The sequence below is a fragment of the Mustela lutreola genome, chromosome 6, assembly GCF_030435805.1.
Source record: "Mustela lutreola isolate mMusLut2 chromosome 6, mMusLut2.pri, whole genome shotgun sequence".
Classification (NCBI taxonomy): domain Eukaryota; kingdom Metazoa; phylum Chordata; class Mammalia; order Carnivora; family Mustelidae; genus Mustela; species Mustela lutreola.
In genome coordinates, this window is record NC_081295.1 from 154,742,610 (window position 1) to 154,768,685 (window position 26,076).

General features: G+C 44.4%; 1 protein-coding gene and 1 non-coding gene across 9 annotated transcripts in view; both read right to left on the reverse strand.

The window, feature by feature from the left end:
• KIAA0319 (KIAA0319 ortholog) overlaps positions 1-26,076 on the reverse strand; it is a 94,318-nt gene that overhangs the window by 49,643 nt on the left and 18,599 nt on the right. For 5 of the 8 annotated variants that reach the window (XM_059179467.1, XM_059179466.1, XM_059179460.1 and 2 more), the window contains 2 exons: positions 5,470-5,629; positions 285-1,201 (listed from right to left, as the gene is read on the reverse strand). In XM_059179467.1, coding sequence (XP_059035450.1) covers positions 285-1,201; positions 5,470-5,524 — 972 coding nt within the window. In that variant the 5' untranslated portion in view covers positions 5,525-5,629. Of the gene's footprint in view, positions 1-284; positions 1,202-5,469; positions 5,630-11,351; positions 11,470-14,246; positions 14,337-26,076 lie in introns of those variants that run through there. The other 3 variants (XM_059179463.1, XM_059179462.1, XM_059179468.1) reach the window with 3 other exon arrangements.
• Positions 23,468-23,575, reverse strand: LOC131834970 (U6 spliceosomal RNA). The gene has a single exon (XR_009355056.1). It is a non-coding gene; the product is annotated as a U6 spliceosomal RNA (small nuclear RNA).

The following is a 26,076-nucleotide window of genomic DNA, read 5'->3' on the forward strand; positions in this document are numbered from 1 at the left end:
CAAAAAAACTTAATTAGAATGTAGGGCAAAATTTGTATTTCAGTGTAAAATAAACTACTGTCTATAGGTTCTCCCAGTTCTCTGGTTCTAGACTTTCTTGTATTTGAGCTATTGTTCAACTTTACCATTTGCAGGTAACTGATAATACTGCAAAAGGACTGCAGAGGAACAAGATGCGTCTGGCTCCCAGAGGCCCAGAGGGCTACATTCTGATGCGTCCAGCCCCCAGCCTCCCGCCCGCACAGCCCCTCCACGCACAGCCCACCCTAAGCTACCCGGCCCACCTCTTCCCCAGAGTCACTGCTGGGTGCATCCTGGAGCTGAACAGTCTCCTTTCCCAAGGCCTCTCTGGAAGGTGGATCTGTCACCCAGGACGGCGACGTCCTGCTCTCTGAGGACTGTTTTGGGGCTGGGGTCCGTGCTGACCCATTCAGCGGATGGAGCACAGGATCCTCCTGCTCCTCGGCGGCCCTGGGCAGGCCGTCTCCAGCAGAGGGGCCGCTGGGGAACGGGCCCCAGTCGGTGTACTCAGCACTGCCTCTGGGCTCCTGCTGGCTGAGGGGCTGGAAGGGGTCCTGCTCAGGATCCCTGTAGTCATTGGAATACTCCATCTCCTCCTCTGGGCCCCACTCAGGGACCTCCTGCTCCTCGGTGGCCCAGGGCAGGTTGTCTCCAGTGGAGGGGCCGCCCGGGAACAGGCCCCAGTTGGTGTACTCGGCACTGCCTCTGGGCTCCTGCTTGCTGAGGGGCTGGAAGGGGTCTAGCTCAGGGTCCCTGTAGTCATCGGGGTACTCTGACGCCCTTCTCAGGCGGAGAGCGGGGCCCAGAGGAGACAAGTCCTTTCTGAGACCCTTAGGCGAGTCCCCCCAGAGTCCCGAGGGGGACCTCCTGCGGAGCACCATCTCCCTGTAGCGGAGCAGCCTCGAGGGCCCGCGGGCCGGCCTGTGCACGAAGGTGAGGTAGGACCGGACGGAGCCCACCTCCCTGGGCTCGCAGCTCTCGGGGCGCGGGCAGCTCACCAGGTAGCAGCGGCCCTCAAACCACCAGGCCAGGTCACAGCGGGCCAGGTCACAGCACGCAGCCGTGCAGTCCGCCACGGGGCTGCTCTGAGGCACCCATGCGATTCGGGTAGTTTCCAGGTTTGGTGAAATGACGGCATTGGCGAATGTCCTCCCCTCGCTGCACGGGCCACAGGCACAACCTGCAAAGGACACAGTCTCTGATGAGGAAAGGAGCCAAGTCGTGTCTGGCCAGCCCATAAACAACCAGCATTTCCAGCAGAAATTCCCCTGCCGTACCTCACAGTCCCCCCATTGCCACACCCATCCACATGTCCTCCTGTCCCTACCCCCCACTCTGCACCTGTCCTGGCGCTTGCCCACCTGCCCACTGGATGCTCCATCCTTTCTCTCCATGTTCTCTCACGGGGGCCCAGAAGCATCCTTTGCCATCTGTGTACTGCTCTTCTATTATTTACAATATTTTGCTCCTCACCCAAAATTCAGTTATAAAGGTTTACTTTAGGGATATCACATTATTGCTGCTGTTAAACTGATTTCTTTAAAGGATTTTATTTCTTTATTTGACAGAGAGAGACACAGCGAGAGAGGGAGTACAAGCAGGGGGAGTGGGAGAGGCAGAAGCAGGCTTCCCGCTGAGCAGGGAGCCCACCCCACGTGGGGCTCGATCCCAGGACTCTGGGATCATGACCAGAGCCAAAGCCAGGTGCTTAATGACTGAGCCACCCAGATGTCCCTGATTCTTTTTTTTTTTTAATCTCACAGGTTATTCTGATGATAGCTCAACTGACAGGGAAATACCAAAGGAGAGGAAAAACTTGTCCTCAGCACAGGTCTGTAACAACTAGTCTTTTGGTTTTCTTTTTTTTCCTCCCCCTCTAGAATTTTTAAATAATTATTATTTTTTATTATGTTAGTCACCATATAGTACATATTAGTACACTGATGTGTTCCATGATTCATTATTTATGTATAACACCCAGTGCTCCATGCAATACCTGCCCTCCTTAATACCCATCACTGGGTTTTCCTTTAAAGATTTTTATTTAGCAGAGAGAGGAAGAGAGAGAGCACAAGCAGGAGGAGCAGCAGAGGGAGACAAAGAAGTGGGGCTCAATCCCAGGACCCTGAGACCAGGATCATGACCTGAGCTGAAAACAGCTGCTTAACCAACTGAGCCACCCAGGCACCTCTGCAGCAACTAGCTCTAATCAGATCCTAAATAGCTATAAATATTTCCAGTTAGCAAACTGGGCAGGTGTGAGGGCAACGCTATCCCCCACCCCCAGCTGTGTTCTGCAAATGCAGTGGTGCAGGCCCATGAGACGCAGTGACAGCAAGTGGCACTTTAAGAACCTTCTGCTGCAGTCCCTCATTCTCCGAAAGCCAAAGGCAAAGTCACTTTTATTCTTTATTGGTAGAGGTCTCTTTACTTGTGAGGGCTCGTCACTGACCATTTTTTAAACTACTGTTACTTTCCTCATAATGACAATCAGAGAGAGCTTCTAACTGGAGGGAAGAGAAATGGAGTCCCTTTTATTTTTACCTGTGTACACATGAGCATCATTATACACTTTTAAGAATTGTTCAGTGTCAAACACTGACTCTATAGGAAAGTCTAATCGGTCCAATTTAAGAGGAATTAGATGTAATAGATATGTATCTTTCCAAACGAATAAGCTAGCAACAAACTATTTTAATTCAACTGGAAGGATATTTTCTCGAATGCAAATCTATTTAGTAGTTTCAGCCTTTTATTTTCTAACAAAAAGCTTAATTTCAGATCTAGAGAGGGAAAAAAGACCTCCAGCTGAACATAAAAAACATCTCTAATGAAAACCAAGTGATGAAGGGTATACAGCAGATAGTTAATCTCTGACTCCCACCTGTACTCTCAAAAATACTGCCTTTATTTGAAAAGATACCACTACATCCCTGAGTGGCCTTTCAATGAAGACCCAAGCTAGAAACTTCTTTCAAACACACATGGTAAGATATGCTTCATTTCCCTGGAAAAATGGTGAGGTCACCTTCTTTTGGACAGTGCGAGCCACAGAAATGGCCTTGTTTCATTTCTGGTGTTGGCCACCAGGCAGCTCAAAACCAACTTATAAAACTGTGTCAGAAACCACTATCCAAAAGGCAGGCTTTGCTCCTAAAGCAAACTGTTCTAGTGGCTACGGAGAACTGGCTTGGAAGAGCTTAAAGCAGTTTTCAATCAGGCGGAAACTGCCATACACTTCTGGGAGAACATAATCCCTTTGTTTTGCAAAAACATCACCTGAATGATCTGTATAGACAGAAGTACCTAACGCAGAGGTCTTAGTGCTCAGTGAAGAAGTCTGAGAGGGTTTCTAACAACTAAACCATGCTTCTGTCGGGCCAAGTGGCCATAATTACTTCAGACTCTCTCAGACTCACTCCACGAAAGCTCTTGAAGAGACCAGAGAAGACTCACCCATGTTCGTACCCTCTACCATTGTCCCCGCCCAATCTAGGACCATAGTCACTCCATGATTGCTGACAAATCAGTAAAATCACTGGCTAGCGTTTTGTTAAAGGTAGAGCGGATAGAGAGGGAAGACAGGCAAACTGCACATAATGTTACTAATAAAGTAATTCAGGAATTTTATGAGTTATTATTTTTTTATAAGATTTTTTATTTATTTATTTGACAGAGAGAGATCACAAGTAGGCATAGAGGCAGGCAGAGAGAGGGGGGGGAAGCAGGCTCCCTGCTGAGCAGAGAGCCCGATGCGGGACTCGATCCCAGGACCCTGAGATCATGACCTGAGCCAAAGGCAGCGGCTTAACCCACTGAGCCACCCAGGCGCCCTCAGGAATTTTAAATTAATGGAAAAATCACAAGAAAAAGGCATAAAGGAATGAAAAAGTGGGGATTTGGGAGGGGGAAAAAAGTGTTCAAATATTAGTAATCTCTGGGGCAATGACAGGGCTTCTCCAGTGGCACGGTTTTCTGAGGGGGCCCCTCCATGCGCTACAACAGTGCTTCTAATGGTTTTGTTGCTTCAGACCCCTGAGCCACACCTGCTAGGTGTTCTGGTTCCATAGGTCTGGAGCAGAGGAAACTGCATTTTAACAAAGATCACTCTCAGTGTTAAAAAGAAACAGGCCCCAAATGGAATCACTTATGTTAAGCTCCACTGAGATGACCTATTTGTAACTGCAGATTCTGCCTCTTCTTCCACAAATGCAACTGAAACTCCTCAGTCTGGACCGTGTAGATCGTACACCTGAGGTCATTTGCATGGTAAGACCCTCTGACTTCCCCTGAGGGAAAGTGACCTTGCCTACTTCTCCCTGTAAAATCATTCCATTTTGTACAGCTCCTTCAAGCTCCTTTCTACCTTCTTGACGGAATGCTGCCCAGGTCACGAATCCTTGAATAAAGCTAATTAGATCTTTAAATTTACTCAGTTGAATTTCTGTTTTAACACAGGTTTGCCTCATTATGGCTTCACCACACTTGGATAATCCCCACGCATCTCTACTCTCAGTCCTCGGTAAATTCAAAGGGGCCCTAGCTGGCCCAGGGCCCTAGCTGGCCTAGCCAGGACACTGAGCACCAGCACTGCAACTCACCAGTATTTCCTGTCACGGGTATGTCCACACTGAGCAAGCAGAGCAGAACATATGAAAATAAAGATTTATGATAAAAGAGTGTGGTCATTTGCTTTCCAAAAAGATCTACTATGCAATTATTTTAAATAAATATATACAGTTTTCTTAGTATATACAAACTGTGACTTTATGTTTTCAAAAATCTTCATGACAGGTGTGCCTTCATGGCTCAGTGGGTTAAAGCCTCTGCCATCAGCTAGGTCATGAGCCCAGGGTCCTGGGATCGGGCCCCACATCAGGCTCTCTGCTCAATGGGAGGCCTGCTTCCTCTTCTCTTTCTGCCTGCCTCTCTGCCTACTTGTGGTTTCCCTCTGTCAAATAAATAAATAAAGTCTTTAAAAAAAAAAATCATCATGATAATAAAAAACAATTTAAATTCCCATTTCCAGAAAACCACTGGTGCATGAGGTTGGCCTTTATGCCTTTTACATGTAAAATAATCCTGTTGGGAAGCAAACACATAGCACCTTCATTTCAGATTGATCTGAGTTGTTTCGTTGTTTATTACTTTCTGAAGAGTCATCCGTCTTACTTAATACGCAGTGTTCATTACATCATGTGTCTTCCTTCATGCCCATCCTCCAGTTACTCCATCCCACCACCCCCAATCCCTCCAGCAACCCTCAATTTGTTTCCTATGATTAAGAGTCTCTTATGGTTTGTCTCTTTCTCTGATTTCATCTTACTTTATTCCTCTTTCCCTTCCCCTAGGTTCATCCCCTAGGTTTTGTTTCTGATCTGAGTTGTTTAAGCCAAAGACAGGAAGCTCGTGTGAAATGCTAGGGTCTCCAGGATGACGGTTTCCTACCTGCAACAGCGGCCAGCAGCAGTAAAGAGGAGAGCACACTAGTGGGGAGTGCCATTCCGTCTCACACAGTGGATGGAGTCCAGCTTCCAAGAAGACCCTGGGAGGCCTCTGGTGCAGGCTTCCTTTGATGTTTCTTAGGAACCAGATTTGAACTCAGGAACTTCAAAGGAAAATCAGAAAGCAGACAGGAAGAAGAATAAGTAAATGAGAAAAAAAGAAAAAGAATAGGTAAATGAGGAAACACGCAAGATAATTTCTATGACTTATCCATCTCACTGGGAAGCCTGTCCTGTTAACACCGCAGGGTCACATTCCAGGGCACCTGGGTGGCTCAGAGGGTTAAGCCTCTGCCTTCGGCTCAGGTCATGATCTCAGGGTCCTGGGATCGAGTCCCACATCGGGCTCTCTGCTCAGCAGGGAGCCTGCTTCCTCCTCTCTCTCTCTCTGCCTGCCTCTCTACCTGCTTGTGATCTCTGTCTGTCAAATAAATAAATAAAATCTTTAAAAAAAAAAAAAAAAAACACCTCAGGGTCACATTCCAGGCAAACCGTCCACTCTAAGTTTGTACAAACAGAAAGGACACTTCCTGGGATGAGGCAGAGGCTTTCATGTTTTTGTAGGGTCCAAGGGCAGGCAGCCCCAAAATGGGCCACTTGTGCATGAACACTATTTTGAGTTAAAAGCAATCCAAACCCAGCAGACTCAGGAGAAACTCGATCTCCTCTCAACTGCCTACTTGTACCAGGAAGACAGCTATTTTTTTTTTTTTTTAAGATTTACTGATTTATTTGGGAGAGAAAGGGAGCAAACACATGTACACAAACACACATGTGTGTGAGCAGGGGAAGGGGCAGAGGGAGAGGGAGAGAACCTCATGCAGACTCCGCAGTGAGCACAGAGCCTGATGTGGGGTTTAACCCTGGGATCATGACCCAAGCTGAAATCAAGGTGCTCAACAACTGAGCCACCAGGCACCCCAGGAAGAGAGTTATTAACAAAGATTCCTCTTCACCTAAGAAACTTCTCTACATTATAGGGCACCTGTGGTTTCCAAATACCTTCTTTCACTTTCCTGCTAGTGGTCTTTCTCCCTTGGTATTCTCCGATCCCTTCCCCTCTTTAGCTCATCATATAAACCTCATACTGCCTGACTGTCTTTGGAATTTCCATGCCTGTGTGGATTCCCCATATGTACACTATTAAATTTGACTTCCTCCTGTTAATCTGCTTCCTGTCAATTTGACTCTTAGTCCAGCTAGAAGGACCTTAAATGGCAGAGGAAATTTTTCATCCCCAACACTTGCTGCCCTTACAAACCCAAACCTATGAAATAAGACGAAATCAATGATAGTACTATATTTTGTCAATTCTACCAGTTACATATTTTCATACTTGTAGTACCCCTGGAATCAGGATGTCTTAAGTTGGCCAAGCACTGGGCAGGAAACAGACGCCAGTGTTTGTGCGTACATATTGATTATGCAGAACTGGTAATCTTGGCTTGGGAGAAAGACAGTATGAAGCACTCTTCTAAGAAATATTGCATCCCCAGTGCTCATGATGATACAAAGGCAATGTTGTGTGGGAAAAACTCTGATAGCACTAACCACCTTAACAAATGACTCAGAAGCAGTAGATCAAGATTATAGGGAAATTTAAGAATACATTAATTTATAATCACCTATAGTTCCTTTTTACCAATGTACGAGGATGATTTATTATAAAAATCTGTCCAAATAAATCTGTTTCAATGTGAAGAAACTTTCTGACAAGAAAATGATGTGCTATGGGTAACTGATAGAAATTTTCTTCTTCCCTAGTGGTATTTAAAATAATAAGCCCTCTTATAATCACTACCATCATAGTGTCAAAAAAAATGTAGTAATATTGGCACTTTTTGTCTGGCACTTTCTTCAGTGTGATCTTCATAACAACCCAGGCAGTATTATTATCTCTGCTTTAAAAATGATGAGGGATTTCAATGCATGGGTGGCTCAGTCAGTTAAGCTTCTGCCTTTGGCTCAGGTCATGATTCCAGGGTGCTGGGATCGAGCCCTGCAATGGGGTTCTTGCTCAGTGGGGAGCCTGCTTCCTCCTCTGCCTGCTGTTCCCCGTTTGTGTGCTCTCGCACACGTTCTCTCTCTCTGACAAATAAATAAATAAAATCTCTGAAAAAAAATGATGAGGGGTGCCTGGGTAGCTCAGTCAGTTAAGCATCCAACTCTTGACCTTTGGCTTAGGTCATGATCTCAGGGTCATGAGATCAAATCCCATGATAAGCTCCATACTGGGCATGGAGTCTGCTTGAGATTTTCTCTCTCCCTCTCTTTCTGCCCTTCCCCCCACCTCCGTCTCTGGGGAGAAAAAAAAAAAAAAGGATGAAATTGAAGCTTAAAAATTTCACTGAGGGGAGCATGGATGGCTCAGTTGGTTAAGAGTCTGAATTCGGCTCAGGTCATGTTCTCAGGGTCCTGGGATTGAGTCCCCTGTCAGGCTCCCTGAGCAGGGAGGCTGCTTCTTCCTCTCCCTTTGCCCCTCCCCCCTCCTTTGTGTTCTCTCTGTCTGTTAAATAAATAGGTAAAATCTCAAAAAAAAAAAAAAAAAGTTCACTAATTTGCCCAAGGCTGACAAACCAGTACTAGCGTTACTGGTCATCACTAACTCGGGAAAAATAAGGGTAAGGCCTGCTGTCCTGCTTCCACTGTCCCCTCCCAGGCAATCTCAAGGATGCTGAACAAATAGAAAGCAGAGTTCCTGGCTGAGCTTTCCAACAAGGCTGCTGAACAAACTCAGGTAAACGTACCGCAAGAGAAGCCAGTCAGGAGAGAAAGGTTTGGAAAAGAGAATGGAAGAGGTTTATTTTGGGTGTCGGCAGCAGGTGGAGGTGGCAGGCTTAAGCCTTACCAACTGACCTCTCCACCAGCAGAAGAGATGCCTCTTCACAGGGCGAGAGCTTCAGGGGGTTATTTCCCCCTGAAGGAAGGTGGTGTTTCCAAGAGAGCAGACAGCGTGTGGTCATAGACAGGGATGGGCAGATGTTCAGCACATGGTCATGGTGTTCAGCACACGATCATGAGCAGGAAAGGGAATGTGTGGGTGTGGGGTAGGGACTTCTAGGCATTACATCACTTAGAGCTTTTCTGGCCTGGAACGTTCCAGTCACCGCAAAACATCTTTGTCAATGCCTCAGAAATAAGAACAACAGGCCTCAGGTAGAGCATCAGTTAAGGGGTCTTCTCTACTTCAGGTTTTAACTGTTGGGGTGTATGGCTGAGCAAGAGGCTAGTGACACAGGTACTTGCTATTTCGAGTACGTCAAAGGCTTCCGGGAGTAAGCGCACCTGGGTAGAGGTTTCCTCATGAGTGTGTCGGAACCTTGCTGTGGGTGCAGGTTGCTATGTTCTCATCAAGGAGACTGTAGTTGCGCTGAAAACCATTCTTTTCCCACTCACACCTTAGTTCCCTCCCCTTTTACCCACAGACCTGGCCTTTTAGGAGACTACAAGACTCCTTGCTTCCCCCCTTGCACCATCCGTTCTAGAAGCAACCCAGAACATTTAGAAATTTTGGAGTGTAGGAGGAAGGGGGAGGAATAACAAAGAGTGGGACATGCTCCAACCCAGGCTTCCTGGCCATTATTCAGGACCGATGTGGTAATCTAGGGGACAGGAGAGGTTCAAATGACAAAGCTAGAATAAGTCCAAAGTGAGTCTGAGGGAAAACAATCCACGGGTTGGGGGCATGCTGTGTCTCGCCATCACTGGGCACTCTCCCCGAGGGCTGTGGGCAAAGTGAGCCTGTAGAGTGTGAAGGGGAGAACTGGTCATCCCAAAGCATGCCATTTTGACGTGAAGACTATTTTGAGCTAAAGGTCATCAATGCCCAGAAGATTCAGGAAAAGGTCTATACCTCCCCACAACTGCCTACATATACTTTGGAAAGGCAGTTGCTTCCAGGAAGAGAGCTATTACTAGAGACAGCTTTTTACCTAAGAAAGTTATCTGTAAAACAGCACAAACTTTGTTTTCCAAACATACTCTTCTTTCCTGTCAATGGCCTTTCTCCACTGTGCATCCCTAAACTGTTCCTCTCTTCCTTAACTCCGGATGTTATATATAAGCCTTAACTACCTGGCTTGCTTTTGGGTCTCACATTCTCATATTTTTGTGGGGCTCCCACGCATATGAAATTAGTTTTTCTCCTGTTGATCTGCCTTGTGTCAATTCGATTATTAGAGCAGCCAAAGAATCTAGGAGGCTAGAAGGAAAATTTTCCTGCTCCTACAGGTATCAGAAGAAGCAACAAAAGAAGAGGGCATGACTGGCTAGGAGACGGGGGATTCCTTATAAGGCTAGCAGGAACTATTTTCTAGGGTCAGGTAGGCTCACTAAAGCTGTTGACCGCGACGGGCATATGTTGGGTGTCCCTGACAGATGTTTCCATGAGTGCAGGCTGACTTGGGGTTAGATTTGTGATGGCCTCAGCCTCCATTTGTGGGTCCTTAAAACAAATTTACTTTACCAGATGCACCCGGAAAGGACAAGGAGTCTGCAAACAAAACTGAATACAGCATTCTACGGAAGGAAGGTTTTGGAACTGCCAGAATTTGCTTTTGAGTCTTCATCAGGAAACAACTCAAACCACAAGAATGCTTCCTGTTCGGCTTTGCTGACAAGCTCTGCATCGACCCCTTAGAATAAGTCTGCTGCCCACCCTGCAACCATCACTGGCCCAGGCCCAGGGGAGGCCAACGAGGGCCTCAAAGGGCCTTGTGTTACTGAGATGACATAGACTAAGAAACCAGAAAGGAGTGCGGGTGATCTAAGGACAAGTCAGGAGATGGCTAACACTCCTCCGGGTCACAACAAGAGAGGACCTCAGAACACAGACTTCCAGAAAGTGAAGCGGGGAAGGTCAGCATTCAGTAAGAGTCCCATAAGCTTCCCACCGAAGACCCCAGAAGAAGAAAACCCGATCGTGCGAACAACTTGCCACCAGTAACTTCCTTTCTGTCCAGCAAGGAAAGTGTGGTCTGAGACGGCAAGAGGAGAGAGAGAAGACTGACCATCTCCCGTCAGCAGTAACTGACCACTCTCTACCCGTCAGCAGTAACTGACCACTCTCTACCTGTCAGCAGTAACTGACCACTCTCTACCCGAAAGGCAAGAGAAGGGCAGCTGGGTCTCCGGGAACAGCATTCAGTCAGCTGCCCAGGATGCTGCCCTAGATGATACCAGTGCTGGCCAGGCAGGTAGAGCTGGTCAAGAATCCCATGGATAAAGGCCAGTCCTCCACCGGACCTTTGGGTACCTTTGGCCAAATTAAGACAAGGCACTGCTCTGGGCAGCACTACTCCAAAGGTTCACCGCCTGGCAAGCAGACGGTGTGCCAAATTTCCAACCCCTCAGCACTTCGGCAGATACACTTGCACAATATACTTTCACAATTACGCGGTACCTGGATGGCAGTCCATTGCCATTTTCTCAGAGCAAGAGGTTCTCAGTAACAAGGCTGTTTCCTAGTCTCAGTACCACAGCTAAGGGGCTCTTTGTTTAGTACATTAATATGAGCAAACAATGGGTCTCCATTTCCTCAACATTAACAGGCACATGGACCAGCTGTTACCAAGTCTTTTCAGCTCTGACACGTTGTAAGTTTTGCATTTTTAAATACATAGGTAGTACGTTGTGGGCTAAGTTATGTTTTGACATATCTTCCCACTTGACCCACAGAACAACCCTCTCTAGTTCTTACTATCTCCATTTCACACGAAAGGAGACCGAGTTTCAGAGTCGGGCACAGCCCGCCCTGCAGCAGCCCCGGCCACATCTGTGTCCTGCGAAGTAAGCACATTCCTCTCCAGGTTCCTTGACAAGACTCACTGATTTATTCAGTCTCTGAATTGCCAGTTCCCACGCTGACTCCACTTCTGTCTGTGCTCTCTCCTGCTGCTTGCCTTTTGCCACCTTCCCGTTGTTTTATGTCTTCAGTAAAGGATACCTTCCAAAAAAATTTCTGTCAAAGGTTAGGTTGTATAGTGATAAAATAGGACTTTTAAAAGAAGGTGTAACAAGTTCAAAACATTATAAATAGTACAAACCCACATAACCTTAAAAAAACTCTGGATGGATCAACTTAATACACCTAAAGATCTGAAAGAAATGCCCCTCCCAAGGTGAAAATTGGTGAGAATAATTTTCCTCTTCCTTTCTTAACTATATTTTCTTTCTTTTTCCTAAACCAAACACATCTTACCTTTGCATTCATAAGATACAATTATAATTTTCATTTTTAAGGAAAGCTTAGTATTTCAACATGGTGATTCCAACATGGTAGCTATTTTAAAAGAATAGAATGGATATTTCTTTTTCTTCTTTTTGTCTTTTAAGATTTTATTTTTACTTTTTTCTCACATACATTATTTTTATTATGTTAGTCCCCAAACAGGACATCATTAGTTTTTTTTTAAAAAAAGATTTTATTTATTTATTTGACAGAGATCACAAGTAGGCAGAGCAGCAGGCAGAGAGGGGGGGAAGCAGGCTCTCCACTGAGCAGAGAGCCCAATGCGGAGCTCGATCCCAGGACCCTAAGATCATGACCTGAACCGAACGCAGAGGCTTAACCCACTGAGCCACTCAGGCACCCCAGTACATCATTAGTTCTTGATGTTGTGTTCCATGATTCACCGTTTGCGGATAACGCCCAGTGCTCCACGCCAACTGTGTCCTCCTTAATACCCATCACCGGGCTCATCCATCCTCCCGACCCTCAAAACCCTCAGTTTGAGTCCCAGAGTGCATAGTCTCTCATCGTTCATCTCCCCCTCTGGCTTCCCCCTTCATTTTCCCCTTCCTTCTCCTAATGTCCCCCTTGCTATTCCTTATGCTCCACAAATAAGTGAAACCATACGATAATTGTCTTTCTCTGCTTGACTTATTTCACTCAGTGTAATCCCCTCCAGTTCCATCCGCGTTGATGCAAAGGCTGGGTCTTCATCCTTTCTGATGGCTGAGTAATACTCCAATGTATATATGGACCACATCTCTTCTGTATCCATTCGTCTGTTGAAGGGCATCTCAGCTCCTTCCACAGTTTGGCTATTGTGGACATTGCTGCTATGAACATTGGGGTACATATGGTCCATCTTTTCACTATGTCTGTACCTGGGGTAAATACCAAGTAGTGCAATTGCTGGGTCATAGGGTAGCTCTATTTTTAACTTTTTGAGGAACCTCCACACTGTTTTCCAAAGTGGCTGCACCAACTTGCATTCCCACCAACATGTAAGAGGATTCCCTTTTCTTTTTGTACGAAAGAAATCTCTTCCCTCTCACTGCTTTCAGATTATTTCCTTGGTTCTAAGATTTACAAATGTGTTAGTATATGTCATGGCAGTGGTTTGTTCTCATTCATCTTGGGAGAGGTCCTCTCTGCCTCTAGGACACGGATGCTTATTTTCTTCCCCAGGTTAGGGAAGTTCTCAGCTACAGTTTGCTCAAATATATCTTCTAGATCTCTCTCTCCCTCTCTCTCTCTCCACTCCCTCAGGGATACCAATAATTCTGATACTGGAACATTTCATTCTGTCACTAATCTCTCTGTTTGCTTCCTTGGGTTTTAATTTGTTTTTCCCACACCGGCTTGATTTCCATCTTTTCTATCATCTTATCCTCTATCTCACAAATTTGTTCTTCTGCCTCGTTTACCCTGGAAGTCAGCATATCCAGCTTAGACTGCATTTCATTCATCACATTTTTAAGTTCGGCCTGATTATCTCTCATTTCTGCCCTTAGAGATTCTATATTGTCATTAATATTTTTCTCAAGCCTAGATATCTCCTTGATAACTGTTACTCTGAAGTCAATTTCTGACATCTTGGTTATATCCATATCCAGTAGTTCTGGGGGAAACGCCACTTTTTCCGGTTCTTTCCTTTGTTGGAGGTTCCTCCTCTTAGTCATTCTGTTGAGAGGTGGTTGAGGGAATGCACAGTCCAAACTACTGACCGCAACCCAAGCAAGATGCATCTGTTTTATAAGGACTTTGGGGCTGTCTGCCTCTTGCTCTTCCAGCTTGTCTTCTGGGGGAGGGGCCTGCTGCACTGTTACTCAGGCAACCCTGTCTGGGCAGAGTTGCCCTGCCCCTTGTGGTGGGGGGCGGGTGGACAGGCTCAGTGAAACCGATTTTTTGTTTTTTGTTCTTTTATTTGACAGAGAGAGACATAGTGACAGAGGGAACACAAGCAGAGGGAATGTGAGAGGCAGGGAGCCCAATGTGGGGCTCAATCCCAGGACCCTGGTATCATGACCTGAGCTAAAAGCAGACGCTTAGTGACTGAGCCACCCAGGCACCCATGAAAACTGGTTTTGGGGGGCTTTTGTTCTCTAGTGGCTTTCCCCGTGGCTTTCCGTATCTCTTCCGAGAGTCAGAGCAGAAGTGATTGTATCCAATCCTCCATCTCAGAACAGAGAGACTGAAGTCTGACCTTCAGTGAGCTCTCCAGGCCACGCTGACTCCACTTCTGTCTGTGCTGCTAAGAACCACAGGGTCCTGGGTTGTGCATCCCACAGCCGCACTCTCAGCCCTCACTTCCGGGTCTGGGTATGTCTCTGTTCTTTGTGCTTCTAAAACCACCAGTCGCCCCCAGTTCGCACGCAAGCCTCCACAGCTCCAGGTTTCAGTCTGGGGGTCTGTCCTAAACTCCTTTCCCCACGGCTGCTGGTCTGCGCCTGGTCCCCAGCCCAGGAGGCTTTTGTGCTCCTGTGTCATCTCACCTTCCTGGCTCAGGTGCCTACGGCAGCTCCTGCCCCCTTCCGTTTATCTTCCAGTATCTGCCCGCAGAATCACAGCTCTCCACTTCATACCTTGAGAACAACAGCCAGAGATATTTTGTTTGTAGGGATCCAAATATATCTTTTTACATCTCGGGCTGATTTTGTGGGTGTTCAGAATGGCCTGGTAGGTATCCAGCTCAATTCTGGGAACTGGTTGAAACCGGGTCCCCTAGTCTTCTGCCATCTTTCTCCTCTCCTAAGGTTTTATTTTTAAGTAATCTCTACCCCCAACACGGAGCTGGAACTTACAACCCCGAGATCAAGAATCACGAGTTCTACTGATTGAGCCAGCCAGGTGCTCCTAGACAGTTATTTCTGACCTTTGATATTTCTGGCCTCATTCTGTTCCTTCCTTCTCTGAGTGTTTGGTGTCCATGACTGCTAGACCATGCTGGAAGCCTTTCTCTCTGGATGATAGTGACGATGCAGAGATGAGGTTAAGTAAGGCTCAGGAATAGGATCAGAGAATGAATGAGATGTAGGAACAAGGTGAGCCCAAGCATGGGCAAAGGACAAAGTACTCCCATGGCCAGCCCTCTGCAACCATGAAGAAACCTCGAGAATGTTAGCCAGAAGGCATGAACGTGGAGTTGCCAGAGCAGCCTGGGCTGCCAACCTTTGAGTTTTTCTGAGGAGAAATAAAATTTTATCTCCTTTAAGCCACTGCCTATCTTGAACTACTATAAGGACCTAGACGTCATGCTAGTTAATAAGTAACATTACTCAGGTTTTTTTGTTGTTGTTCAGTTTATGGGTTATAAAATGCTTAGGTGCAGATAAGCTCACAGCAGAGACACAGAAATAGCTGCTTTATGGAATGTCAAAGGACAAAAATAATACAACTTGGCAACAAATCTGAAGTCCTTTATTCAAGGAAAAAAAAACCAATCCATGGATTGGAGGAGTACAGTTCCCCAAAGCAATGGAACATCCTTCCTGAGAGATTTTGGGCAAGAGCCAGTTTTACTGAATATTAGAAGCAGCGATGCATAAAAGGGCATGAAAGCTGGGAATCTGGCTGGGAAGTCCTGCATCTCCTCCTACAGCTAGCAGGTTCTACTTCTTAGGTGAGGTAAGTTAGCCAAAGCGGAGTTGGAGGACTGCCATTGGCATGCGTTAGGATTCTTTGACAGGTGCTTTCTGTAACTTAGGTGTAGATCTGTAATGCGGGCTGGTCCAGAGGGCAGCCTCCATTTTCTGGTCCAATATATGAATTAACTTTATCAGAAGATTTCAAATATGGGCACCTTAACTAACCGAGCCACGCATCTGCTTTCAGCTCAGGTCATGATCCCAGAGTCCTGGGATTGAGCCCTGCACTGGGCTCCCTGCTGGTGGGGAGCCTGCTTTTCCCTCTGCCTCTACCTCTCCCCTCACTTGTGCTCTCTTTCTCTCTCACTCACTCTCTCTCTCAAATAAATAAAACCTTTAAAAAAAAGATTCCAAATACTATACAAGACCAAAACTTTATGAGAACTTTCAGTAATTTTTTAAAGTGGCTGATAGAATTCTGAAACCACGTAGATGCTAGGTAGCATATGCTTCTTTATGGGGGCAATCAATTTTTTCAGACATATGTGTATTTTTTTAAATTTTATTTATTTGTTTATTTATTTGAGAGAGAGAGAGAGAGAGTGAGAGAGCATGAGAGGGGAGGTCAGAGGGAGAAGCAGACTCCCCATGGAGCTGGAAGCCTGAAATGGGACTCAGTCCCAGGACTCCGGGATCATGACCTGAGCTGAAGGCAGTCGCTTAACCAGCTGAGCCACCCAGGCGCCCTGTGTATTTTCTCTCCAACTAAATTATAAACTTCTTGAGGAAAGAGGTCAATCTTAAAACTTAAGTTAATATATTCTGATTTCTAATTTTAAAATTTCTCACCAATTAACATTAATGATTTTAGTTTTTTAAAAAGCTACTATTTACTGTAAGCACATATTTTAAATAAAAATATGGATATTTTAGTTAAAAACACTTAAGCAACACTCGATTTCAGGACTGCTGGTATACATAACAAATAACTTTGCATTCCCCCACAGTGAACCAGATGACTATATAGTAGAAAGAAGACACATAATTATCTATTTTTAAACCTCGAAAAGCCAAAGATTAAATTTTAAAAAATCAGAAGATTAAGTTGTATCTAGTTTTTCTTAGAATTTTCACCATTCATAATAACCAGTTAGAAAAAATAATGGGAAACAGACATTTCTGCAAAGAAGACATCCAAATGGCCAATAGACACATGAAAAAGTGCTAATAAACATTACTCGACCTCAGGGAAATACAAATCAAAACCAGAGAGATACCACTTCTTACCAGTCAGAATGGCTAAAATTAACAAGTCAGGAAACAACAGTTGCTGGCAAGGATGCACAAAAAGGGGAACCCTCCTACACTGTTGGTGGGAGAAACTCTCCATCTCAGGAAACAAACTGAGGGCTGCTGGGGAGCAGCGAGGGATTGGGTGGTTGGGTGATAGACATTGGGGAGGGTGTGCTATGGTGAGTGCTGTGAATTATGTAAGACTGATGATTCACAGACCTGTACCCTTGAAGCAAATAATATATTGTATGTGAATTTTTTAAAAAGAAGAAAAAGAAATAATGGGAGAATATAGCAACGAGAAAAGAATATAAATGGGTTGCCTGGGTGGCTCAGTCAGATAAACATCTGCCTTCAGATCAGGTCATGATTAGGGTCCTGGGATCCAGTCCCACATTGAGCTCCCTGCTCAATGGGAAGTCTGCTTCTCCCTCTCCCTCTGTCCTCCCCAGCTTGTGTTCTCTCTGTTTCTCTCAAATAAATACAATCTTCAAAAAAATCTTTAAAAAAAGAAAAGAACATAAATAATATAACAAAAAAGTACAGCAACAACAGCAAACAAACAAAATAATAAAAAGCAGAAGACCCAGGAATGAATTCACCAAGGTATTTGCCCACTTTAAGACTTAAAAATGGGAAGCTGTGGGAAACACAATAAATAAATGCAGAAAAACATGAATAGGTGTTCTTGGATAGATAAGCTCAACATCAGAAATGTCAATTTTTCCTAAATTAACCCATTTATTTCTATGTTTCCAATAAGAATGATGCTGGCAGAAATTTTAATTGGGGGAATGGGAAACTAGACAGAGCGGGTTACAAAGTTCCCATAGAAGAATAAACAAGAAGGGGAGGAAAGAATTTTTTGAAAGAGAAGAGAAATAAGGGGAAATTAGTCCTACCAGAGAGTGAAACATACTATAAAGTGACAATCATTAAAACAGACTGGTATAGGTACAACAATAGATACCTGAATAGAACAGACACTCAGCAATAGGCAAACAGTTACAAGACTAAAGGACATGATTAAAAAAATGGCATCTCAAATCAATGGAAAAAAGATTAATTATTAAAGTAAATGATATGGGAAAAATGGTTAGCCACTTTAAAAAAAATAGTAGTTGTATGTCTGCCTCACACCTTATACTAAAATAAATTCCAAACATAAAAAACAACCATAAAAGCACTCTAATAAACCACGGGATTGGCTTTTGACAAAGATATCAGGATAGTTCAGTGTGAAAAGAACAGTCTTTCCAACAAATGCACTGCCACGACCAGGTATCAATATGCAGAATAATGAAATTTGACCTCTACCTCCTAGCATATACAAAAAAATCAACTCAAAATGAACCAAAAACTGAAATGTAAGAGCTAAAACTATAAACCTACTAGAAGAAAGCAAAGGTGTAAATCTTTATGACCTTGGACTAAGCAATGGTTTCTTAAATATGACACCAAAACAAACAAAAAAAGAAAAATATAGATAAAATGGACCTCAAAATTTAAAATCTTTTGTGATTAAAAAGACACCATTAAGAAAGCAAAAAGAAAATCCATAGAATGGGATAAAATTTTTATAAATTACATATCTAATAAGGAAACTGTATCTAGAATACATAAATAACTATTATAATTCTATAATAAAAAGACAATTTTTCCAATAGACAAGGATCTGACCAGACAGTTGTCCCAAGAAAATACATAAATGGCCAATAAGCACATGAAACCATGGTTAACATCATTAGCTATCAGGGAAATGCACATCAAGAGGACAAAGAGATACTACTTCACACCTAATAGCACAACTCTTCTCAAAAAAGCAAACAATAAAAACCATCGCAGATATGGAAAGACAGAAACTCTCACACATTCCTGGTGCATGTAAAGTGACATGGCCATTCTGGAAAACAGTCTGTCAGCCCCTATCACAGTTAAACACACTTACCATATGATCCGGCAATTCTACTCCTGTGTACGCATCCCAAGAGAAATGAAATGAAATGAAAACACGTGTCCGCATAAAAATTTGTGAACAAGTGGGCATGGAATCATTAAGCACCACAGCCAAAGAGTAGAAACCATCTGAATTGCCCACCAACTGAAAACTGGATAGCATGCTCTATCCACAGGTGGAGCATTATTCATCAATAAAAAGAAATGAAGTATGGGTCTATCCTACGAGACAGATGAACCTTGGTGACATTATGCTAAAAAATTAAAGTGTTATGCTAAATGCGAGAAGCCAGTTAGATCATTCCGTCACATCTAATTCCAATTAGATCATTCCGTTTATACAGAATAAGCAGAAGGGACATCCATATGGACAGAAGGTAAGTGAATGGCTGCCTGGTTTGGGAGACTGGAGTAAAATGAGGAGTGAATTCTAACATGTACAGGATTTCCTCTGAGGTAACAAAAAAGTTCTAAAACAGACTGTGGTGATGGTTGCACATCTTTGTGAATACAGAAGAAGTTACTGAGCTGCACCGTTTCAATTGATGAACTGTATGCTACACGAGCTATCACTCAATAAAGCTTTTGTTTTTAAAGAAAAACAATAGGAGACTACATATAATTATATAACTATATAATCATATAACTATATAATCTTCAAGTGAGGAAGGCTTAGGAACGATGTGAACTCAGAAGCCATAACAAAAAATAGGAATAAATTGATCCATTAATAAAAGGTAGGGATATAAACAAAAATTTTCATAGAAACATCACCATATATAAAGTCAGTGTCAACAACAAAGTGGGCAAAATATTTGCAACTCACATTACGAAGACTAATTTCCCTAGTAAACAGGAATGGCCTCAAACCAATGGAAAAAGTCCATCAACAGACAGAACACAGAAAAGAAAATATAAATGCTTTTTAAATACCCCCAAATATGCTCAAAATCAGGAATAAAAAGAGGATATAAACTAAAACTAAGAGATCTCATTTTTTCCACCTACGTGATGGTCATATGTGAGAAAACCTTCCCATGTTCTTCTGTTGGTGAGAGTCTGCCCCCTCCAACGCCCCCAGGCATTCTCAGTCCCCGCTGATGGAAATGTAATTGGTGCAGCCTCTCCGGAGGGCAGGTGGCACCGTGAACTCCCAGCAATCCCACTGGTGTGGATTTGTGGCACAGACAAGCCTGGGTGCTCAGGAAATCATATGCACAGTAAGTTACTCCTGGGTACAATCCTAGTCCTAGCCAACAGGCTGGAAGCTGCCAAACTTCCATAAGCAGAGAATCGGTTAACTAAATTACAGTCTACTCCTATCGTGAAACCCCCTCCATTTGTGAAGAAAGAGAAGATGCTTAGCGTGCTGGCATTGAGCAAGGTCTATTGTGACATGAAGAAAGAAAATACAGAATGGCGATTATGCTTTTACTATTCATGCAAAAAGAGAATGGGTTGGGAGGAAATATAAATATGAATTTGCTTGAAAATGAATTACCCTCTGGAGGAATATACAAGAAACCATTAATATTTATTGTGCCCTCCCTAGAGGGCAGGGACAGAGACTTTTTCTCTTTTTTTTTTTTTAGCAAATAGCCTTTTGTACCCTTTGAGTCCCCTGAATGTTTTTAATTATCTTATAAATAAATATTCTTGCTATTATTCTTGGTCACTGGAGGCTTAGATCCGCTTGGCATCAAGAGCCACAGTAAATCCAACAGCAACAGAGAGCCCACGTGAGGTTACACTCAGGAAATGGATGTGACACACAGAGGGAAGGGGATGAATAGGGCAGTCGGACTTAACAAATAAGCATACAGGATTCCCAATTAAATGCGAAATTTGGGTAAATCATTTTTTCTATCATGCAATATTTAGGACATATTTACACTGTATTTTATCAGACAACTCTAGCTGCGAGAAAATGCTTAGGCTGCACTGGGCAGCTGATCAGAAACACGACTAGCATACGTCCCTCTCCAGAAGAAAGGTCCACATGCCACACTGTCCAGAGAAAGAGGTGACATGGATTCTTTACTCACGGTAGTAACAGCTTGACCCATCATCATCCCGAATCCCCACTGATGTATGAGATCGTTTAACGTAGGCATGAGCGGCTTATGAACAAAACACGGAGCACAAGGGGTTACCATCTTCCAAGAGAAAGGGAGAACCAGAGTGAGGGAAAGACTTAGAAACCCAGACCATGGGGGGAAAAAAGATGTTTTCATATTTTAATTTTCAACTTTTTAAATTCAGCAGTCCCAAGTGCAAAGACATACAGTGACCATGGTTCTCTGAAATATTTTTTCAAAGCCAGCTGACAGGTTTCATCTCAGCTGGAGCTGAGTGTATGAAAAAATAAAACCTGGTATGTGACAGCCAGAATTCAACATTCCTGATATTTACTTCCTAAGGGTCTTGTTTTTTGGTAAGGTTTGCCCACAGTCACCCATCTCACAGCAGTGGAGTTTGCTTTTGATCCTGGAAGAAGTCACTGCACGAGCTGTCACCCATGAACTCAGGTCAAGGAAGAAGCACCCCAGTGGCCACTGGCCGGCCTCCCATGACTAGGAGGGATTGTGTACATGTCACACGGGCTTGTTCAGAAGTGACAGGAGCTGGTGTTAAAAATGCCTGGACAGGACAGACACCTCAGGACTAGACAGCAAACTGGTCACACCAGCTCTCCGTCTGCCCTCCTCCTCCCAGGCTTCCTTCTGATGTCCATCAGTGTCCCCATACTCTCTCCCCAACACTGTCGACAGCCAGCTCCAAGCCAAAGTCATGGCTCCCTCCTTAGGAGGTGTCCTGAGGCCACACTATCGCCAAAAGTCACACGCTGTATTCAAAAAACAATTCACACTATGGAAACTACTATTTATTTCATCATGTCCCCAAGATTGTACATGCATTAGTTTGGTGCTCTAACTCCCCATTACATCATCATCATCCCCATTTCATAGACGGTAAAACAGAGGCTCAGGAATACAAAGATGTCCTGAAGAACTGGAACCCAGTTCAAGTGTGGCTGATACCAGACAATATGTTCTTTTCACTACTGTGTGCTGCCTTACGTCTCTCTGCACTTAAAAAACAAACAAACAGCTAATAGAGTTTTCTTCTCAGTTATAAAAGGAATAATAATAGAAAATCTAAGCAACTAGGTCTAGCAGAATGGGCTTGTGTTACCTGCCAGTCTCTTTCTATCACTCTTCCTCTCTGCCAAGCGACCTCAGGGTGCCATCATCCCTAGGCATCTCAAAACCCAGTTTCCACACATCATACTGTAAACTACAGGGGCAGGGACTTGGGCTGGTTGCCACGCTCACCCCAGAAACTAGAGGAGAGGTTAGGACATGCTAGGAGCTCAGATGTACTGAATAGACACATGCATGAATGAATGGTAACTTGTCGGGAGCCAGTACAGGAGGCCTACTCTAAGAGCTGTAAGGGACTGAATATGATTGGCTGTTCATTTAGGTCCACTCTCGCGGGAGGTGCATGAGCACTGCATTTTGATTGGTTAGCACTGCCTGTATAAAAACGCATGCGCCGAGGGTAGAGAGGAGAAAGAAAAAAGCGATTAAAGAAGGTTCCCCACTACGTTAGTCTCCGAGTCGTTCTTGCGGGCTGAGAGCGACAAGTGGTGCTGAAACCCGGGAACTCCTGCAGAAGAGATGCGCGGAGTTAGGCGACGATCAGGTAAAGAGTGCACCTATTTCTGTCTAGTGACAGGGAAAGTTCCTCAAGTCGAGGACGAGCGTAGAAAGCTTTCCGGGATGGGAAACGAGATGGCTGCAAAGTTCCTAGGATAAGGACGAGAGTAAAGCTTTCCGGTATGGGAAACGAGATGGTCACATATAAAATGCTGGGGCCGCTTTCTGATATCCTTAAAGCAATTGGTACTCCTTTAAAAAATAAAGCAGCTCGTTTGTTTTTGAGAGAAGTGGGACAAACGGCTCCCTGGTTTTTGGAAAGGAGCAGAGGAGGGAAATCGCCCAAAAGCCAAAAGGTGAGCAAGATGCAAAAGGAGCTTGCAAAAAAGGAGGAAAAGCTAAAGAAGGCTATGGCGCAGCTCAAAATGCAGGGGTAAGTTATGGCGCAGCTGAAATTAAAAGTGAAAGAAGGAGCTATGGCGCAGTTACAAACAAAGACGGAAGTGGTAGATAACTTAGATCCTGTGCCCATGCGCCCAGCCCCAACAGCGCCACCTTACGAGGGGCCTCCTCCGTATAAACCTTGCTGCACCAAGGCCTGCTATTGTGCGAGCTGCACCGCACAAGTGGCTGCCATAGTAGCCTCTCAGGAGTTTGGGTGGGAACAGGATTCTCATTCAGTCCTAAAATCCCCACTTACTCTAACTCCACCTTTTTTGGCTATAATTATAATCAACGACAACAACACCTCATGGTTCAAGCCATGATGGCTCTTGAGGCTGGTACCTCCCCCCAGATATGGCTAAGCATGCTAGATCGGTAGTCAAAGACGGGTAAGACTGATCCCACACCATAGCAACCTAAGACAGGGGCTCTTCAACCAGGGAGAGTACCCGATGACGGGTAAGCATGTGTGCTGAGGATTGGCAACCTAAGACAGGCACAATCTCAGCCATTATAAATAAATAAAAAAGGGGGAGATGTCGGGAGCCAGTACAGGAGGCCTACTCTAAGAGCTGTAAGGGACTGAATATGATTGGCTGTTCATTTAGGTCCACTCTCACGGGAGGTGCATGAGCACTGCATTTTGATTGGTTAACACTGCCTGTATAAAAACGCATGCGCCGAGGGTAGAGAGGAAGAAGAAAAAAGCGATTAAAGAAGAAGGTTCGCCGCTACGTGAGTCTCCGAGTCGTTCTTGCGGGCTGAGAGCGACAGTAACTCTTTCCTTGAATGAGTGAGTTTGCCTGTCAGTCCTGTGCAGGGGCCACGATCATCATCTCTGTATTGTTTTACTTTTAGTATATGTGCTGCTGAATAGAGCACTCTCCTTGAATAAGCAAGAGTTAACTGCAATGCCTAACTTTAAAATTCAAATTACTATGAATTTTTTTTAAAAGATTTTATTTATTTACTTGAGAGAGAGACAGTGAGAGAGAAGCAGACTCCCCATGGAGCTGGGAGTCCGATGCGGGACTCGATCCCAGGACTCCAGGATCATGATCTGAGCTGAAGGCAGTCGTCCAACCAACTGAGCCACCCAGGCGTCCCTCAAATTACTATGAATTTTTAACATGGGTTTAATTATTTTACATTATGTATCTAATTCTACTTTGTTTATTTGCATACATGCAAAATGACATATGGTATTGCAGCACTGTTAATAATAACAAAAGGTTGGAAACAACCCAAATGTCAATGTCAACTGACAGGAAAGTAGTTAACAAATTATGATCTAGCCTGGTAATGGAATACTATGCAGTTATAAAAGAGAATTTTATATACACACACATATATACAAACAGTATATGGATACATACATGTATATATACTATTATGTATAACATAATATAGAATGTATACGCATAGATCCACAAGTGTATGTATTATGTATATATGGCTGCAGTGCACATTATAGACCACATGCATACATACACACATGTATACATATATACACACACACTAGCATGTATGTTATGCACACACACTGATATTATCAGAAGATCTCTGGATACTAAATGAAGCAAGCAAGCAAGGTCAGGGTCTATAGTAAGTCACCTTTCGGAAGAAGACAGGATTCCTGCTTGCTTGTATTTGCAAAAAGAAATCATGGAAGCACATAACAGAAACCAAGAGAAGTGGCAGATGTGGAGGGTGGGAAAAGGAACTGGAAGTGGGGGGAGACGTGGGTGGAGCAAGACTTCTCACAGAGTATGCTTTTATATACCTTTATTCTAGGTAATGTGACGTTCCGTCTTAGACTTGTCAATCCACTTTGAAGGCAGAGAGCAGCCCGAACAGCCTCCCTCCCCATGCCCAGGGCCACTCGGAAGGAGCGGCCGGCCTCTGTCAACGCCCACAGCTCTGCTTTCTGGTACTCGCCTTTTAAAAGACAGTTCTTAGCTTTCCCTCTTGAGTTTTCCATCTCGAACTATCTTCCGCATCTTTACACGGTGCGCACACACTCGCCCTCCCTACAGCATCCCTCCTGGCTATATCACAGATTTTTCCTCCATTTACATTCAGTGTATCAGAGAGGGACTCCCTCTTCACACAAGAAGGAACAGGATAAAAAACACCAGTTTCTCCTGGTACGATGATCAGCTTCCAAGCGCGGCGCGCGTTGTCGGAGGGAGTCCAAGAAAAGCACCGCAGAATGAAGGGCCTCCCAGACTCTGCAGACGCCGCTGTCTGCTGTGGTGTGTGCTCATTCCCTGCGTCTCCTGGAGCCTTACACTCTCCTGAAACACTGTTCGGATACCAGGTTTTACAAAAAGTGGTATAAGATGGAAGAATTTTTTTTTTTTTTTTAGATTTTAGTTATTTATTTGACAGAGTGAGAGACCGTGAGAGAAGAACAAGCAGCGGGAGAGGGAGAAGCAGGCTCCCCGCTGAGCAGAGAGCCAGATCCCGGGCTTGATCCCAGGGCCCTGGAATCACAACCTGAGCTGAAGGCAGACGCTTAGGGACTGAGCAACCCAGATGCCTGTGAAGATTTTTTTTTTTTTAAAGATTTATTTACTTACTTGAGTGAGAGCACAAGTGCAAGCAGAAGAAGAGGGAGAAAGGATCTTCAGCCGACTCTGCGCTGAGCAAGGAGCCCCAAATGAGGTTCAATCTCTCAAGCTTGAGATCATGACCTGAGCTGAAGACAAGAGTCAAATGCTTAACTGATTGTGCCACCCAGGGGCCCTTTTAAGCCCTATCAGTTGACATAAAAGATCCAGCATGATTCTCTCAAGGTTTTTTGGTTTTTTATTTTATTTTATTTTTTTAAGACTTTTTTAAAAATATTTTTATGTATTCATCAGAAAGAGAACAGAAGCAAGGAGAGCTACAGGCAGAATAGGCAAAACAGGCAGAGAGAGAAGCAGGCTCCCCACTGATCAAGGAGCTCAACGTGGGACTTGATCCCAGGACCCCCGGATCATGACGTAACCCAAAGACAGACCTTAACCAACTGAGCCACGCAGGCATCCCTCAAGGTATTTTTTAAAAAGTTTTTTTTTTTTTTAATTCATTTGAGAGATATACAGAGACAGAGACAGCAGAAGCAGGGCAAGAGGCAGAGGGAGAAGCAGACTCTCCACTGAGCAGAGAGCCCAACAGGGGGCTTGATCCCAGGACCTAGAGATTACAACCCAAGCCAAAGGCAGACCCTTAACTATCTGAGCCACCCAGGCACCCCTTTTTCCAAGATATTTATTTATTTATTTTAGAGAATGAGCAGGCAGGAGGAGGGACAGAGAAGAAGAGAGAGAATCCTTAAGCAGACTTCTTCCTGAGCACACAGCCCCACATGGGGCTCGACCTCATGACCCTGAGAT